The sequence below is a fragment of the Salmo trutta genome, chromosome 19 (genome assembly GCF_901001165.1).
Source record: "Salmo trutta chromosome 19, fSalTru1.1, whole genome shotgun sequence".
NCBI classification, from domain to species: domain Eukaryota; kingdom Metazoa; phylum Chordata; class Actinopteri; order Salmoniformes; family Salmonidae; genus Salmo; species Salmo trutta.
Genome location: NC_042975.1, coordinates 31,822,768 through 31,839,471, shown reverse-complemented (window position 1 = coordinate 31,839,471; position 16,704 = coordinate 31,822,768). Strand labels below are relative to the sequence as shown.

At 47.2% G+C, this 16,704-nt stretch overlaps 1 protein-coding gene across 13 annotated transcripts in view; it reads right to left on the bottom strand.

The window, feature by feature from the left end:
• Positions 1 to 16,704, bottom strand: part of LOC115154336 (autism susceptibility gene 2 protein) — a 477,023-nt gene that overhangs the window by 12,894 nt on the left and 447,425 nt on the right. For 12 of the 13 annotated variants that reach the window (XM_029700467.1, XM_029700475.1, XM_029700471.1 and 9 more), the window contains one exon: positions 296 to 884. In XM_029700467.1, the coding sequence (XP_029556327.1) occupies positions 296 to 884 (589 nt within the window). Of the gene's footprint in view, positions 1 to 295; positions 885 to 10,093; positions 10,339 to 16,704 lie in introns of those variants that run through there. The other variant, XM_029700477.1, reaches the window with a different exon arrangement.

Here is a 16,704-nt window from a genome sequence, read left to right as displayed (position 1 = left end):
CGCTTAGCTGGACTGGCGGTGGTTTTCCCACCCTGGTGAGAATCAGTGGTGTTTTCTGGCTGGGGGGGTTTCACCTCAATGCTAATTCAAGGCTTGTTCTTGCCAATCATTTATATGCTGATATAAGATCAGAGTTTGAATACTTTCAGTTAAAGAGGGTCTGAAAGGGTCTTCTCTTTACATTACTCAATATCAAAACAGCACACAAACAAAAGATAACATCAATTTACTGGAGCATAAACAGACAAAAACAGGCCTACATATCTTGGTGTAAACAGACTGTGTTGGGACTCACCTGAGGCCGTTAAGGCTAAGGCTGCTGCTGTAGGCAGACAGGGGGCGAGGGTGGGCCCCACAGTGTGAGGGGAGGCGTTGAGGCCCGGCCTGGCTCTGGCTGGGGTGGTGGGACAGTAGGGCGGGGTGTGGGTGCAGACTGGGCGGAGGCCGGGGGTGGGACAGGGGCTCAGGCTGGCGCTGGGGCCGGGACAGGGGCTCAGGCTTGTGCTGGGGCCTGGGCTGGGGGGCCTGCGAAGGCTCTTGGCCCTGAGCGAGAGGCAGGGCTGCGGGGATCTGAGGCCTGAGAGAAGCCTCTGAGCGTGGGGGCTGGTGGACCGGGGCCTGTGCCAGACGGGGGCCGGGGAGAGAGGGATGGGCCTGGGAGGTGGGTAGGGACAGAGGCAGGGGCCGAGGGCGGCCAGCCGTGTAGGGCTGCGGGGGTAGGGGCTGCTTGGGGACACTGGGAGCGGGGAGAGGCACGGGGGCGTCCTTGCAGCTCTCCTGACTCTTCTCCTGGCTGCGCTCTAGGCCTGACACCTTGGGGAGGCCCAGGCCGCCACGCTCCTGGATGTCATTGGTGGACAGCGCATCGACGCTGAAATCTGGAACTGTGGACAGAGAGAGGAAAGCACAAAGATATAGACTGGTCAGTACTTCAGTCACAGTTCATATTGAATCCCAGGCTGCTCACTCCAACAAATAAGAACTGGTAAGTACCTCAAAACACTACACATAAAACCTGCTAATTTCTACAGAACAGTCCACTGATAAAGTCCATTGATGGTACCATATACAGTATGCAAGACCTAAACAGAGCCCCTCTACAGTGTTTGTGCATGGCCGGTGGGTCCTACTCAGACAGACACTGCTGTAGCATCAGCAGTCAACTCTCTGCATGGTGTAGGAGCAAGAGCAGGAGCAGAGAGACTCATGGGGGATGACAGTGCATACACAACCAGTAATTAACCCTTCTCTCTGGGCCTCTGGGGGCACACACACACACACACACACACACACACACACACACACACACACACACACACACACACACACACAAATCTCTTCAGAGCTGTTGATTGGGCTGGTTCCCCAGAGCCGTGGCTGTGAGGCAGGCAAGCAGCCCTCTGGAGCACCATTATAGCAGGCTGAAGCCTCTGAGGAGGTTTCCTCTGTAGTATTACTGCTAGGCTGGTCCCTGTGGGCCCCCGCCTCATAGAGGAAGAATCAGGGGCCCCAGCCTCATAGAGGAAGACCCAGGGGCCCCAAGGACCAGCCTAGCAGTAATACTACAGAGAGCTAGCCTACAGAGAGAGAACAGACCACGCCTGAGCCCCAGCCTGCATCCCAGCCAGCCTGCCTCTCTCTCAGGCTCCATACAGAGCCCCTCCATTAGCAGTAGAATGTTTAACAGGGATTTAAACACCCATGCGACACCATCATTAGGGGTCAGGCCAGATAATGCCTGACCGGCACCAGATATACCAGGGTGCCAAAATCTATTATCTGCTGTAACAACTATTGACCACTGCTGCTTCCTGGAGAGACGGGACAGGGCAAGACATCTGTCAGCTGGAGAACACAAGATACATTCTTCCCAGATGAAGCGTATCCTTCTGCACTAGCACACTTTTGTCAGATCATTACACATAGCCTACATAATACCCATTGTACTAAATACAGGGGGGACGTAAAGCAAGAAGCACAATCCTCCGCAAAATGTTGGATTCTAAAGGATCAGCAAGGCCAACTTAAAATTCTATAAAGTTCCGTTTTCCATAGTCTAATATGGCACTGACTCGCATAAAGCTTGTCCTAACTCACACCAATCAGTGTCTGTCTATCCTCAGACCAGATCCATGTTATTGTCCACGCCAATCTGCTCCACGCCGTCACCCTTCTAGATAGAAAACATCACTGGGTTAATAGATGGATGGATGGATGGAGAGAGAGCTCCCTAATTCTCCATCCATCCATTCCCCATGTCCTTCCCCCCTGAGGTCCCTGGGCTTGTTTAGAGAATGTGCTAACACGTTGAAAAGAAGGTGTCTCTTCTTCTCGTAATGAAGCCTCCTGGGCCAGGAGGAGGAGAGGAGGAGATGTGTACACCTCCCACGAGGGGTCATTTGTCCTTTCCCTTGATCCCTGGAAACAAATACATACATCCTGGTTCCTTTAGAGCACCAGCCCTGCTGTTTTCCTTTCCCAACAATCTTTTTTGTTTGTGTAGTAGTGGGGTTGTGGTGGTGGTTTGTATCACATTAGGATGGGGAAGAACTGAGTGTTTGTGTAGTAGTGGGGTTGTGGTGGTGGTTTGTATCACATTAGGATGGGGAAGAACTGAGTGTTTGTGTAGTAGTGGGGTTGTGGTGGTGGTTTGTATCACATTAGGATGGGGAAGAACTGAGTGTTTGTGTAGTAGTGGGGTTGTGGTGGTGAAGCCAGGGGCTAGATTTGAGGCTCAAGGGAAACTGAGGGGGTTAGAGTGGGGTCAGTCAGGGTGTCTGGGACCAAAAGGCTCCTCAACAGCTTCTACCCTCAAGCCATAAGACTGCCGAACAATTCATCAAATGCCCACCTGGACTATTTACATTGACACCCCCCCATTTGTTTTTACACTGCTGCTACTCGCTATTTATTATCTATGCAAGTCACTTTACCCCTACCTACATGTACAAATTACCTTGACTAACCTGTACCCCCGCACATTGACTCGGTACCGGTAACCCTGGTATATAGCCTCGTTATTGTTATTTAATTGTGTTACTTTTTGTAATTTTTTACTTTTGTTTATTTGGAAAATATTTTCTTAACTCTTTCTTGAACTGCACTGTTGATTAAGGGCTTTTAAGTAAGCATTTCACGGTAAGGTCTATTCTATTCGGCGCATGTGACTAATACAGTTTGATTTGATTTGATTTCTGAGCAGAGAAAAGCAGAAAAGCTGCTCATTAAGACAGGGTGTTTGGGGACTGGGCGAGGGGCTTAGAAGCACCACTCATTATCCAAGGATGAGCCCACTCTAACCACTCACAGAACATTAACTACACCTCCACTGCTGCTACAGGGACTACATTGTGGGGGGGGGGGGGGGGTATGGCACAAAATAGAGAACACACTACTAGGAAAAAGGGTGAGTGAGGGGACTGGCATTTCAGTATTTATTTTAGCACTGATTGCGACAACAGCCTACACCTGATATATCAAATGATTACACAATAATACACATCCACATTAATTTCAATATACACCTGTCCTTCAGCTATAAAATCCCTGTCACTATTCTCTCCCTCGTACCCTCCTCCTCCTCTCCCATTTTGAGAGGGAGTCCTACCCCTGGAGACCATCCTGACAGATTTATAGGGGTAGAGACCTCTGGGACATCCCATTCCCAACACTCCGTCCATGTCCCCTTCGCCCCGTCTCTCTGTCCCATTCCTCACCTAAATAGCCCCATCACATTCTTAACCCACAAGTCATCCCTTCACCCACAGGATCCAATGGAGTCAGGGGTTCCATCGCATCAATCACACAAAACCAATGCAGCAAACAGCCTAGCTACACTACCGGTCAGAAGTTTTACAACACCTACTCCTACTCTTTATTTTTACTATTTTCTACATTGTAGAACAATGTTGAAGACATCAAAACTATGAAATAACACATATGGAATCATGTACTAACCAAAAAAGTGTTAAACAAATCTAAATATATTTTATATTTTTCAAATAGCCACCCTTTGCCTTGATAACAGCTTTGCACAATCTTGGCATTCTCTCAACCAGCTTCATGAGGTAGTCACCTAGAATGCATTTCAATTAACAGGGTGCTTTGTTAAAAGTTAATTAGTGGAATTTCTTTCCTTCTTAATGCGTTTGAGCCAGTCAGTTGTGACAAGGTAGGGGGGTATACAGAAGATAGCCCTATTTGGTAAAAGATCAAGTCCATATTATGGCAAGAACAGCTCAAATAAGCAAAGAGAAATGACAGTCCATCATTACTTTAAGACATGAAGGTCAGTCAATACGGAACATTTCAAGAACTCTGAAAGTTTCTTGAAGTGCAGTCGCAAAAACCATCAAGCGCTATGATGAAACTGGCTCTCATGAGGACTGCCCCAGGAAAGGAAGACCCAGAGTTACCTCTGCTGCAGAGGAGAAGTTCATCAGAGTTACCAGCCTCAGAAATTGCAGCCCAAATAAATGCTTCACAGAGTTCAAGTAACAGACACATCTCAACATCAACTGTTCAGAGGAGACTGTGTCAATCAGGCCTTCATGGTCGAATTAATGCAAAGAAACCACTACTAAAGGGCACCAATAATAATAAGAGACTTGCTTGGGCCAAGAAACACCAGAAATGGACATTAGTTATTTGGTCTGGAGTCCAAATGTGAGATTTTTGGTTCCAACCGCCGTGTTTTTTTTGGACGCGATGTGGGTGAAAGGATGATCTCCACATGTGTATTTCCCACCGTAAAGCATCGAGGAGGATGTGTTATGGTGTGGGGGTGCATTGCTGGTAACCAGCATGGCTACACAGCATTCTGCAGCGATACGCCATCCCATCTGGTTTGGGCTTAGTGGGACTATCATTTGTTTTTCAACAGGACAATGACCCAAAACACCTCCAGGCTGTGTAAGGGCTATTTGACCAAGAAGGAGAGTGGTGTTGTGCTGCATCAGATGACCTGGCCTCCACAATCCCCTGACCTCAACCAAACTGAGATGGTTTGGGATGAGTTGGATCACAGAGTGAAAGAAAAGCAGCCAACAAGTGCCCATGCATATATGGGAACTCCTTCAAGACTGTTGGAAAAGCATGCCAGGTGAAGCTGATTGAGAGAATGCCAAGAGTGTGCAAAGCTGTCATCAAGGCAAAGGGTGGCTATTTGAAGAATCTCAAATATAAAATATATTTTGATTTATTTATCACTTTTTTTGGTTACTACATGATTCCATATGTGTTATTTCATAGTTTTGATGTCTTCACTATTATCCTACAATGTAGAAAATAGTAAAAAATGATGAAAAACCCTTGAATGAGTAGGTGTTCTAAAACTATTGATCAGTAGTGTATGCGCTATCGAGCCCAAATGGCCGGATAGACTTCTTCACTGAGTCTGTCTCTCCGCTGGCCCGGGGATAACCTTGTCCCTGATCTGTTTGTGCTGTCTTGCCAACTCCTATGGCGTGACAATGACCATAAGAGTTGGCAAGACAGCACAAAACAAATCTGTCATCACGCTAGCCTATGGGTGGGTTTTGGTCTGAGAGACACAGTGAGGAAGATGATGATGAGAGGGGAAGTGAAGCTATGAGGCTATCTAGCCACTACCCAGACTCCATGATGCAAGCGACAGGAGCCTCAGAGGAGACCAAACTGTCTGGCTTGCTCAGTGTCAAAATCCCAGTATGCAACAGTTATCAGAGGGTGAAATGTCTCGTTAGCAGCAGAAGCAGCCTGTGTGCTCGAGTGATACTGAGCCCCTCATGGTTCACAGAGGACACAAAACATTCTCATTGAACGAAAATAACTGTAGAACACTTAGGCTTGGGTTCAAAGACCAGGGCTAGGAAGCTTGAGGGCAGGTGATAATTTTAGTTAACGTCGTCAAAATGTTTTGTATGAAAAACAAGATTTATACAGTCTGACAGCTGTGTTGTGCTGACAGCTGTGCACCTGTTGAGATGCAGAAGGAAACAGGTGCTACTGAGGGGAAACACACTGCCAGGAAATGTGGAGAAAAACACAGCCAACCCTGGTTAACCCCACCTTGTCAGAGAGAGAGAGAAAAAAAAGAGAGAGAGGGGGAGAGAGCAAGAGAGGGCAGAAGGTGATGCAACAGCAGTTAACCTGTGGCGCAGGCTGAACCATGTTGTCTGTCTGTCTTTTGGGGAGGGGAAACATAAGAGGCCGCGGCCATGACTCTGCAGTTTCAGGTGGACGGCAAAAACACCCCACCTTGTGAGAACATCCTCTCTCGCCTCCTTTGGGAAAAGGTCAAAGTTCATCGAGGAGAGTGAAAGTGGATGGAAATGTGCTTGTTTGTAATGAGATGGTCCTTCTCCACTCACGTGTCATTACGTTTACAGGGGTAGATCCTAAAATAAATGTGTCAGTTAGTTGTGCAAGACATTTTATAGATAAATCAATAAGTAGCATATTGTTTTTAAACGTGTGTATGTTTTTCTCCACTGACAAAACAAAAGCTGATTCAAAGGGGTGTGGTAGATTTCAAAGCTCTTCTGTGGTAGTATACACGAGTATCCTCGATGGAAGGTGGCTATCGAGGAGGGGAGGACACTTCCGTTTGACTATTAACGATATGACACACTCCTTGACCACTTATCGATTTCCAGGTCACGGAGAGAGAAAGGAGGACGGTCTTTTGCCCAAATGAGAATCTCCCCTCGACTCACTCCCCCTCTCTCTAGCTTTTACCTTTTTCCCTCTCTCTAGCTTTTACCTTTTACCCTCTCTCTACCTTTTACCTTTTACCTTTTACCCTCTCTCTACCTTTTACCTTTTTCCCTCTCTCTACCTTTTACCTTTTTCCCTCTCTCTAGCTTTTACCTTTTACCCTCTCTCTACCTTTTACCTTTTACCTTTTACCCTCTCTCTACCTTTTACCTTTTTCCCTCTCTCTACCTTTTACCCTTTTCCCTCTCTCTAGCTTTTACCTTTTTCCCTCTCTCTAGCTTTTACCTTTTACCCTCTCTCTACCTTTTACCTTTTACCTTTTTCCCTCTCTCTACCTTTTACCTTTTACCTTTTACCCTCTCTCTACCTTTTACCTTTTACCTTTTACCCTCTCTCTACCTTTTACCTTTTACCTTTTACCCTCTCTCTACCTTTTACCTTTTTCCCTCTCTCTACCTTTTACCTTTTACCTTTTTCCCTCTCTCTACCTTTTACCTTTTACCTTTTTCCCTCTCTCTACCTTTTACCTTTTACCTTTTTCCCTCTCTCTCTCTCTCTCTCTCTCTCTCTCGCCATCGTTAGCAGATTCTGCCTCAGTCAGTCAGTCAGTCAGTCAGTCAGTCAGTCAGTCAGTCAGTCAGTCAGTCAGTCAGTCTCTAACCATGCTTCAGGGGAAAAATCTCTCTGCATCCTGCTTAGAGTTGCAGCCAACCAACCCAATGCTCCACCAAGGACTGCACTGCACTGAACTCAAGGCTCAGTCACAATCATAAGAAACAGATTAATACGGTCTAGACATTATCGTGGGCGTTTTCTCTCTCTCTCTCCATTTCTCGCCTTCCAGCCGGACCCACAATTATACACTTAAACAATGGCGGTGTTGTTTTGAGAGCCTGCCGCTCTCTTTCCCCCGGCACCTTCCATTCCCACCCACGCCCCCGCTCTGCCTATCCCTGCTCTCCCCCTCCAAAACGGACAAATAACTCCAGGAGGCTGGCTGTTTCCTAAAGTCAAATCAATTAATGTACACACAGAGCTGAATACCACCGACTACAGTTCGGCCCTCCTCAAAGAGAAAATGACATCTTGTATCTGTCTATCTCTGTAAACATGAATTATAATCAGTCCCCCATGCCGAGGGGTCTGGGGAGAACTCTCACTATGCTAACTGTGTTTCCAGATGCACTCTGAATAAAACATGCCTTTTATTCTACTGCAGAAACACTATTATATAAGTGGTTAGGCCACAGAGCAACCTCTGGTCAGGAAACAATTTAGCTCGTAAAGAAAGAAATAAAAAAGTAGCTTAACATTTGGCTTTGTACTTGGTTAGACAGCGGAAATTGGGTTTTCATTTAGGTCTACCAAGTGTGTTAAATTGAGTGACCTCATCCTCAGCTTTGTGGACTGGTGTCCCCCACAGACCCTGAGTCAGTTAGTGAGAGTAGATGTGTTTATTTGTTCTTAATAAAGACTGTAGTCAGATGAACGTCAGACACACACACATACACGGCAGTCTCTATCTACATCTCTCTCTCAGGATACTTTACTTATTCACCATCTCTCCATCTCTCTTTCTCCAGAAAGACAAGTAAAAGGGAAAGCTCCAGTGTTCATATTAGCAGATGGCTGCTGAGCCCAACTCCCCCACTGAGTTCCCTGGTGCTCCTGAACTACTCCCCCATGGTAGAGTATAGGGAACCCTGGTGTCACAACAGTCTGTCTGGTGGTGCCATGAGGGAACCTCCACGTCTGGTGGGACATGGCCCACAATGCACCTCTCCAGAAGAACTGAGAGAAGGCTCAGAGTCTGTGGAGAATGCAGTTTACTGTGCTACACTTTGACTACTGCTTTAAAGTCAGACAGATCACTCAAATTTTTACAAGGCCAACCGCTGTAAGCCAAACGACCAGTGACTTGTACTTGTAATATCAATTTACTGAATAGCTAAAAGCTCTATGTCAGTAACCTTATCAGAAGGCAGTTGGTTGACCTCACCTCGGGGTTCATGCCAAAGCAGGCAGCCAGAGGATCCTGCCCACAGTATCATCCCCTCAGGTTTAAAGACCTTAACAGCATTAGAGGGGGTGAGAGCTGTAACACTATGCCTCTGATCCCCATATCCACGTCTCAGTGTGTCCCAGAGCACCCTGCAGCTATGTGCACACATCACCCAGGTATGCATGTCCTACATGCCCCAGACGGGGCCCCGCCACTGGGCCTGACACTGATGGTGGGTCCCCTGGCTGGCCCGGCTGTGCTGATTCACGTCAGCAGGGCTCTAAAAACAGGGCCAGAGGGGTGTGGGTTACACCCTGAGTCAGGAGGCCCAGGCTACATCCCGCTGGGGGACCAGAGCTGTTAACCGCAGGGGAATGGAAGTTAAACAGAAATAAAGCCAGGGGTAAGAGAGAGGACAGGAAAGCTATTCTGGATATGTGTCTTGGGGAAAGTGTGACACGTGTTGCGTTTCAGTGTGAATACAGACACATGTATTCCTCGGTAGTAAGGCACACCCCGGCATTAACGACCTGCGATCATGATACGGCAAAGGCAAGGTATGTAAAGCAGCCATAGAGCTGAAACTGTAGCTCATGTAATAGATCAATGTCAGAAATGAAGAAATGAATGTAGGTACATGGGTGAAACGTAAGAGGATGTTCCTCGATGTATGCATTAGTGATAACATTCTGTGCACGTGTGTAGTATTAATGATATTATTTTGTGTGTGTGGTATTAGACTATTGCTGTGCTTGTGTACTGGTCTGTGTGTGTGTGTGTGTGTGTGTGTGTGTGTGTGTGTGTGTGTGTGTGTGTGTGTGTGTGTGTGTGTGTGTGTGTGTGTGTGTGTGTGTGTGTGTGTGTGTGTGTGTGTGTGTGTGTGTGTGTGTTATTAGTGCTGTGTATGCATGTGCATGTGTGGTTGACCAATGGAGGGAGTTAACGGCCTCTGCTCTGATATATATAGCTGTGATTCCCTGGGAGTTAGAAGGCAGCAGTACTCTAATATAATGGGTCTATTAACCCCATTGACTGTTGTTCTAAGCTCTTGTGACAGATGCGTGGCCATGTGAGAGGACCAGTGGCCTGAGGGGCTCAGAGGAAAAGACACTGCCAGATAAATGGAGGGAGGGTAAGAAAGAGAATGAGAGAGAGAGAAAGAAAACATGAGAGACACTGCCAGATAGATGGAGGGAGGGAGAAGGAGAGAATCCAATCTCGCTCCCCCCTAGCAAAAATATCGCATCCTGGAAAGAGAAACTTAAGATGCCTTAGTTTTAGGTCAAATGCTCTTGCTATTTTGGCAATACGTCTCTGAATGTCATGCCAATGAAGCAATCAATTTGAATTGAAGAGAAACAGACAGAAAGGAGAGAGACCAACATGCTAACTCACCTCGCCTAATCATTTCTATTCTTCTTCCATTCACACATATAATCTCTTGACACAAACGATCAGTCTCAGTCTTCATCATCGTAATGCAGCCATTACCATTACCATTACCATTACCATTACCATTACCATTACCATTCCCAGGCCCTCTGAATCTCAGCCACCCACAGCTCAGCTCTGATTACTCCAACTCATAATGACTCTGGACTGTCTGTCTTTCCTATGGCTGACTGCCTATCCACTTCTCACTCCAGCAGCATGTGGGATATGTGCTGGCTCCACTGTTGGCCACTTTAACACCGCAGGCCTGAGTGAGCCCTAAGGGTGAGGACCGAGGGGGGCGGGGGTGAGGTAGGAGGGCGGGGGTGAGGTAGGAGGACGCTAGGCTCGGTGGCAGTGGTGGGTATCTGGTTTCCAGGCCCAATGGTGAGGACAGTGTTCACCCTTTAGAGAACAAATCTTTATATATCCCATGGGAGGTGAGGTCAGGCTCTGGGCCCTGCCACGGGGCCCTGATGATGGGCACACTGTCACAGGTGGTGGTGCCCACATAGCATACTGGGACTGCTCTCCTTTCACCAGGGGGCACAGGGCAGCGGGGGGGGGGCATCCCTAAGGGGTCAGAGCCAGAGAGGATTGGTTGTTCTCACACATAGAAATATAATGTCACAACATTGGGAATGGGAATGTCTGTTTAGTAATTATCTTTCTATGTTGTCACACACAGTATGGCCAGGCTGACAGGTCTACTGCAGCTTTGGCTGCCACTGTCACATCTCTCTATCGCCAACCTGTTGTAAAATAATAACACATAAGTGGATTACAGTGCTACTTACTGGCTGTCACAGTGGAGTAACACTACACCCCAATACAAGGCAGCTGTGGAGACAGAGAAAGTGTTGGACCTGGAAGCAAGGCAGCTGAGATCTCCTTTCAGGCCCTGATATATTTGCTAGTGATGGTAGGTGGCCCTATCCCTCTCTATCTCTCTCTGTAAACCCTGTATCTCTCCTGGGAGAGAGGAATTGCTAAGAGGCCCTCACCACCACAGAACAGTCCAGTTCTGTCAGTCAGCGGTGGGCTTTACCTCTCTAGCCACCCGTGATGCTTCTGTCACTCCTCACTCAGCTCATTCACAGCCTGGGCCCCAGAGACCGACACCGAGACTGAGACAGGACAATAGACCTCCATTACCACAAAGCAGTCTGAGGCCCCCCCCCCTGCTGGTAGACTTTTACCACAAATGCTTTTTCAATGCCTTAACATGAGCAGTGAGGTGGTCTAGGAGTCTGTCATGTACTGTCAGGTGGCGTGTACATTCAAAGACATACACTGGAAAAAGGATTCTGAGTTTTAACTTGCAACATATACTCTCGACACTAAGTAGATTCAGCTCCGGATTTCCCATGTTGAGTTAACAACTTAAGGTTAAGTACACAATAACATCCTTTCTCCATTTCTGTCTCTCTCACATCTCTGACACACACACACACACACACACACACACACACACACACACAGAAACCCTACCGGTCTACAGGTCCAACTGCCACCTCAGTCGTGTGCTTTGTCCTGCCATATGTCCTCTGTGTGTGGCTCTATTCTCTTATTCTCTGCAGACAGACAGACATAGGCTCCTTCAGCTCCATAGAGTCCCAATGGGGTCAGTTTAGACCCAGCAGGGCAGCTCGTACCACACAAAGAACCATCCAGCCCAGCAGGTCATTCTACACAGCCACGGGGGTGACTGCTGTGTGTCCTTACAGCAGGACAGGGCTACTCTAGTGGGGCAGACGGCTCCCTCACTCTCTTTCTATCTGATGAGACGCTCCAGCATGCAGCACTGAGGGGCATTTAAGCTTGGCACGCCTGTGGTGTCGAGTAACAATCCCTAGTCCCTCTAGTCCCCCCACCCCTTCTACTCCTCCCTCTCTCTATCCTTCTCTCTCTCTGAGTGTCTTTGTCCAGGGGGGTGTGAGTGAGAGTAATTGACTGGCTGCAATCAGGGGAGTGACAGCTCTACTCGACACATTGACACCACCTGATTTCAGTGGGAGGGAGATGGAGATGGAAAGAGAGAGACATGCCCCTAGAGAGCCATCAGTCTAGCACTCTCTGTTTAGAATGGTGGAAGGAAGGAGCTAACATTGGCAAAAAACACTGCTTCTATCTATATCCTCAACGATTATGACTGGGGCTAAATATGTCTTACACAAAATGTTATGTACAGTTGAAGTCAGAAGTTTACGTACACAGCCAAATACATTTAAACTCAGTTTTTCACAATTCCTGGCATTTATTCCTAGTAAAAATTCCCTGTTTTAGGTCAGTTTATTTTAAGAATGTGAAATGTCAGAATAATAGTAGAGAGAGTGATTTATTACAACTTTCATTTCTTTCATCACATTCCCAGTGGGTCAGAAGTTTACATACACTCTCAATTAGTATTTGGTAGCATTGCCTTTAAATTGTTTAACTTGGGTCAAACATTTCGTGGTAGCCTTCTACAACATTCCCACAATAAGTTGGGTGAATTTTGGGCCATTCTTCCTGACAGAGCTGGTGTAACTGAGTCAGGTTTGCAGGCCTCCTTGCTCGCACACGCTTTTTCAGTTCTGCCCACAAATTTTCTATGGGATTGAGGTCAGGGCTTTGTGATGGTCACTCCAATACCTTGACTATGTTGTCCTTAAGCCATTTTGCCACAACTTTGGAAGTATGCTTGAGGTCATTGTCCATTTGGAAGACCCATTTGCGACCAAGCTTTAACTTCCTGACTGATGTCTTGAGATGTTGCTTCAATATATTCACATCATTTTTCTTCCTCGTGATGCCATCTATTTTGTGAAGTGCACCAGTCCCTCCTGCAGCAAAGCGCCCCCAAAACATGATGCTGCCACCCCCGTGCTTCACGGTTGGGATGGTGTTCTTCGGCTTGCAAGCCTCCCCCTTTTTCCTCCAAACATAACGATGGTGATTATGGCCAAACAGTTCTATTTTTGTTACATCAGACCAGAGGACATTTCTCCAAAAAGTACGATCTTCGCCCCCATGTGCAGTTGCAAACCGTAGTCTGGGTTTTTATGGCGGTTTTGGAGCAGTGGCTTCTTCCTTGCTGAGCGGCCTTTCAGGTTATGTCGATATAGGACTCGTTTTACTGTGGATATAGATACTTTTGTACCTGTTTCCTCCAGCATCTTCACAAGGCCCTTTGCTGTTGTTCTGGGATTGATTTGCACTTTTCCCACCAAAGTACGTTCATCTCTAGGAGACAGAACGTGTCTCCTTCCTGAGTGGTGGGACGGCTGCGTGGTCCCATGGTGTTTATATTTGCATACTATTGTTTGTACAGATGAACGTGGTACCTTCAGGCGTTTGGAAATTGCTCCCAAGAATGAACCAGACTTGTGGAGGTCTTGGCTGATTTCTTTTGATTTTCCTATGATGTCAAGTAAAGAGGCACTGAGTTTGAAGGTAGGCCTTGAAATTCATCCACAGGTACACCTCCAATTGACTCAAATGATGTCAATCAGAAGCTTCTAAAGCCATGACATGATTTTCTGGAAGGCACAGTCAACTAAAGGCACAGTCAACTTAGTCTATGTAAACTTCTGACCCACTGGAATTGTGATACAGTGAATTATAAGTGAAATAATCTGTCTGTAAACAATTGTTGGAAAAATTACTTGTGTCATGCACAAAGTAGATGTCCAACTTGCCAAAACTATAGTTTGTTAACAAGAAATTTGTGGAGTGGTTGAAAAACGTGTTTTAATGAATCCAACCTAAGTGTATGTAAACTTCCCACTTCAACTGTAGCTTTTCTTAAGAAAACGATTAGGGATGCCAACATTCCTAAAACAGTTCTATAAATGTGTTTGTATTTTATTTGTATTTATTATGGATCCCCATGACCTCCTGCCAGGACAGCAGCTACTCTTTTTGGGGTCCAGCAAAATTAAGGCAGTTATATACAATAAAAAAAAACATTACATTAGATTTCACAACACATTAAGTGTGTGCCCTCAGGCCACTACTCTACCACCACATACAGTATCTACAACACAACATGAATGTGTACGTGTATGTAGGGTGTATGTTATCATGTGTTTGTGTCTCTTCACAGTCCCCGCTGTTCCATTAGGTATATCTTTAATCTAATTTTACTGCTTGCATGAGTTACCTGATGTGGAATAGAGTTCAATGTAGTCATGGCTCTATGTAGTACTGTTTGCCTCCCTTAGTCTGTTGTGGACTTATGGACTGTGAAGAGACCTCTGGTGGCATGTCTTGTGGGGTATGGATGGGTGTCTGAGCTGTGTGCTAGTAGTTTAAACAGACAGCTCAGTGCATTCAACATGTCAATACTTCTCACAAATACAAATAGTGACGAAGTAAATCTCTCCTCATTATTAATGTTAGCTCTCAGTGTACATTTAAGGGCCTGTGTGTGTGTGTTGTGTGTGTAATGTGCTTTCTCATTACCCCGGGCTCAGGTTTCAGAGTGACTGGATTAACAGCACACCCTGGGTGGAAGAGGGCGAGCACACAAACCCTGGGCTGTTAATGGTCGTCCCTCTCCCCTCCCCTTCCCGTTTCCTAGAAAACCAGCCCTTCCCTCCCCTTCCCCCTCTGTGGCCTGCATGGCCCACTGATGTGGCTGTAAATATATCTACGTATCTATCTATCCACCAGCAGCACCTAGGGAGGGAGGGCAAGGAATTGGGCCACCCCAACCTCTCTTGCTTTCTCTCCCTCTCCCTCTCTCTCTCTCTCTCTCTCCCTCTCTCTCTCTCTCTCTAAGCCCGACACCACCATTTCCCCTTTTAAAAATAACACCGCAAATTAGCGGCTAGATCACAGAGGTTGGGTTGGTGGGTGGGTGGGGTTTGATGCTGATGAGCTCTGGCTGTGTGATTGCTGCCTTCTGAGGCTGGAATGTGGGGCATTAGAAGAAGGGGTTCAGAGGGAGAGGAGAGGTGTGGGGGTTAGACCTGAGCTGTTTATTTGAACAGAGCTGAGCCGCCCAAACAGTCAGCTGCCTCGCTCTTCTCTCAACAAGCCCCTCGGCTTAGAGGGGGGACAACCCAATATCCCCCCTCTTGGACTGTGGCGGGCCCCCGGGGTAGGGTTACGTTATGGTGGGCCAGCAGAAGAAGGTTGAACAATGCAGCCTCTGTTGCCAGGGTTTCCTTCTCAGTCCTCACAGGGGGTGTGGGGTTCCAAATGGCCCCACTGGGCAGGCGGGCAGTGTCAGGGCTGGCCGGGGGATTCATACATCACAACACCGCATGGCAGAGAGGGAAAGGGGCTTCTGGGGTTATTGGGGCTCGGGGAAGGGCCTCCGCCTCGCCTCGCTCTCCTCCACTTCACCTCCACAGCCCAAGAGAAGCCCCCTAACAGCCCCAAAGAAGTAACAATGCAGCCCCAGTAAGAGCTAAAACAGACCAGGACCCAACACCGCTGACACAGCCTGTTGGCTTTCCCTTTGAAAAGGCCTAAAAAAAAGGCCCTTCTAAGATGTCGGCTTTACACAAAAACTTGACACATGGAATAAAGTGGGAACTCTAAAACCACTAAATCAAATAGGAGCGGACTGAAACAAGCGGAGTCGGAGTAATCTTTAACAGATGGCGACAATCCGGGGGATGTTGATGTGCTTCAGAAGGCTTATAAAAGCCTGGCCAGAGACGGACAGGGAGAACCAATGGGCCTGCATGGTGATCAAATTGAACATTTCACAGTTCATTAGGCTTTGCTTATATCAAATGCACATGCTCAACTTTATTTTCCAATATATACACTGATTGTACAAAACATTAGGAATACCTTCCCTTTTGCCCTCAGGGCATGAACTCTACAAGGTGTCGAAAGCATTCCACAGGGATGCTGGCCCAGGTTGACTCCAATGCTTCCCACAGTTGTGTGAAGGCTGTGCTTTGGCAAAGTGGGTGGGGTTATATCCTACCTGTTTGGCCCTGTCCGGGGGTTTCATCGGATGGGGCCACAGTGTCTCCTGGAGTATTTCTCTTGTCTTTTCCGGTGTCCTGTGTGAATTTTAAATATGCTCTCTCTAATTCTCTCTTTCTCTTTCTTTCTTTCTCTCTCGGAGGACCTGAGCCTTAGGACCATGCCTCAGGACTACCTGGCTTGATGACTCCTTGCTGTCCCCAGTTCACCTGGCCGTGCTGCTGCTCCAGTTCCAACTGTTCTGCCTGCAGCTATGGAACCCTGACCTGTTCACCGGACGTGCTACCTGTCCCAGACCTGTTGTCCCAGACCTGCTGGAACCCTGACCTATTCACCGGACGTGCTACCTGTCCCAGACCTGCTGTTTTCAACTCTCTAGAGACAGCAGGAGCGGTAGAGATACTGTCAAAGATCGGCTATGAAAAAGCCAACTGACACTTACTCTTGTGTTACTGACTTGTTGCACCCTCGACAACTACTATGATTATTATTATTTGACAATGCTGGTCATTTATGAACATTTGAACATCTAGGTTATGTGCTGTTATAATCTCCACCCGGCACAGCCAGAAGAGGACTGGCCACCCCTCATAGCCTGGTTCCTCTCTAGGTTTCTTCCTAGGTTTTGGCCTTTCTAGGGAGTT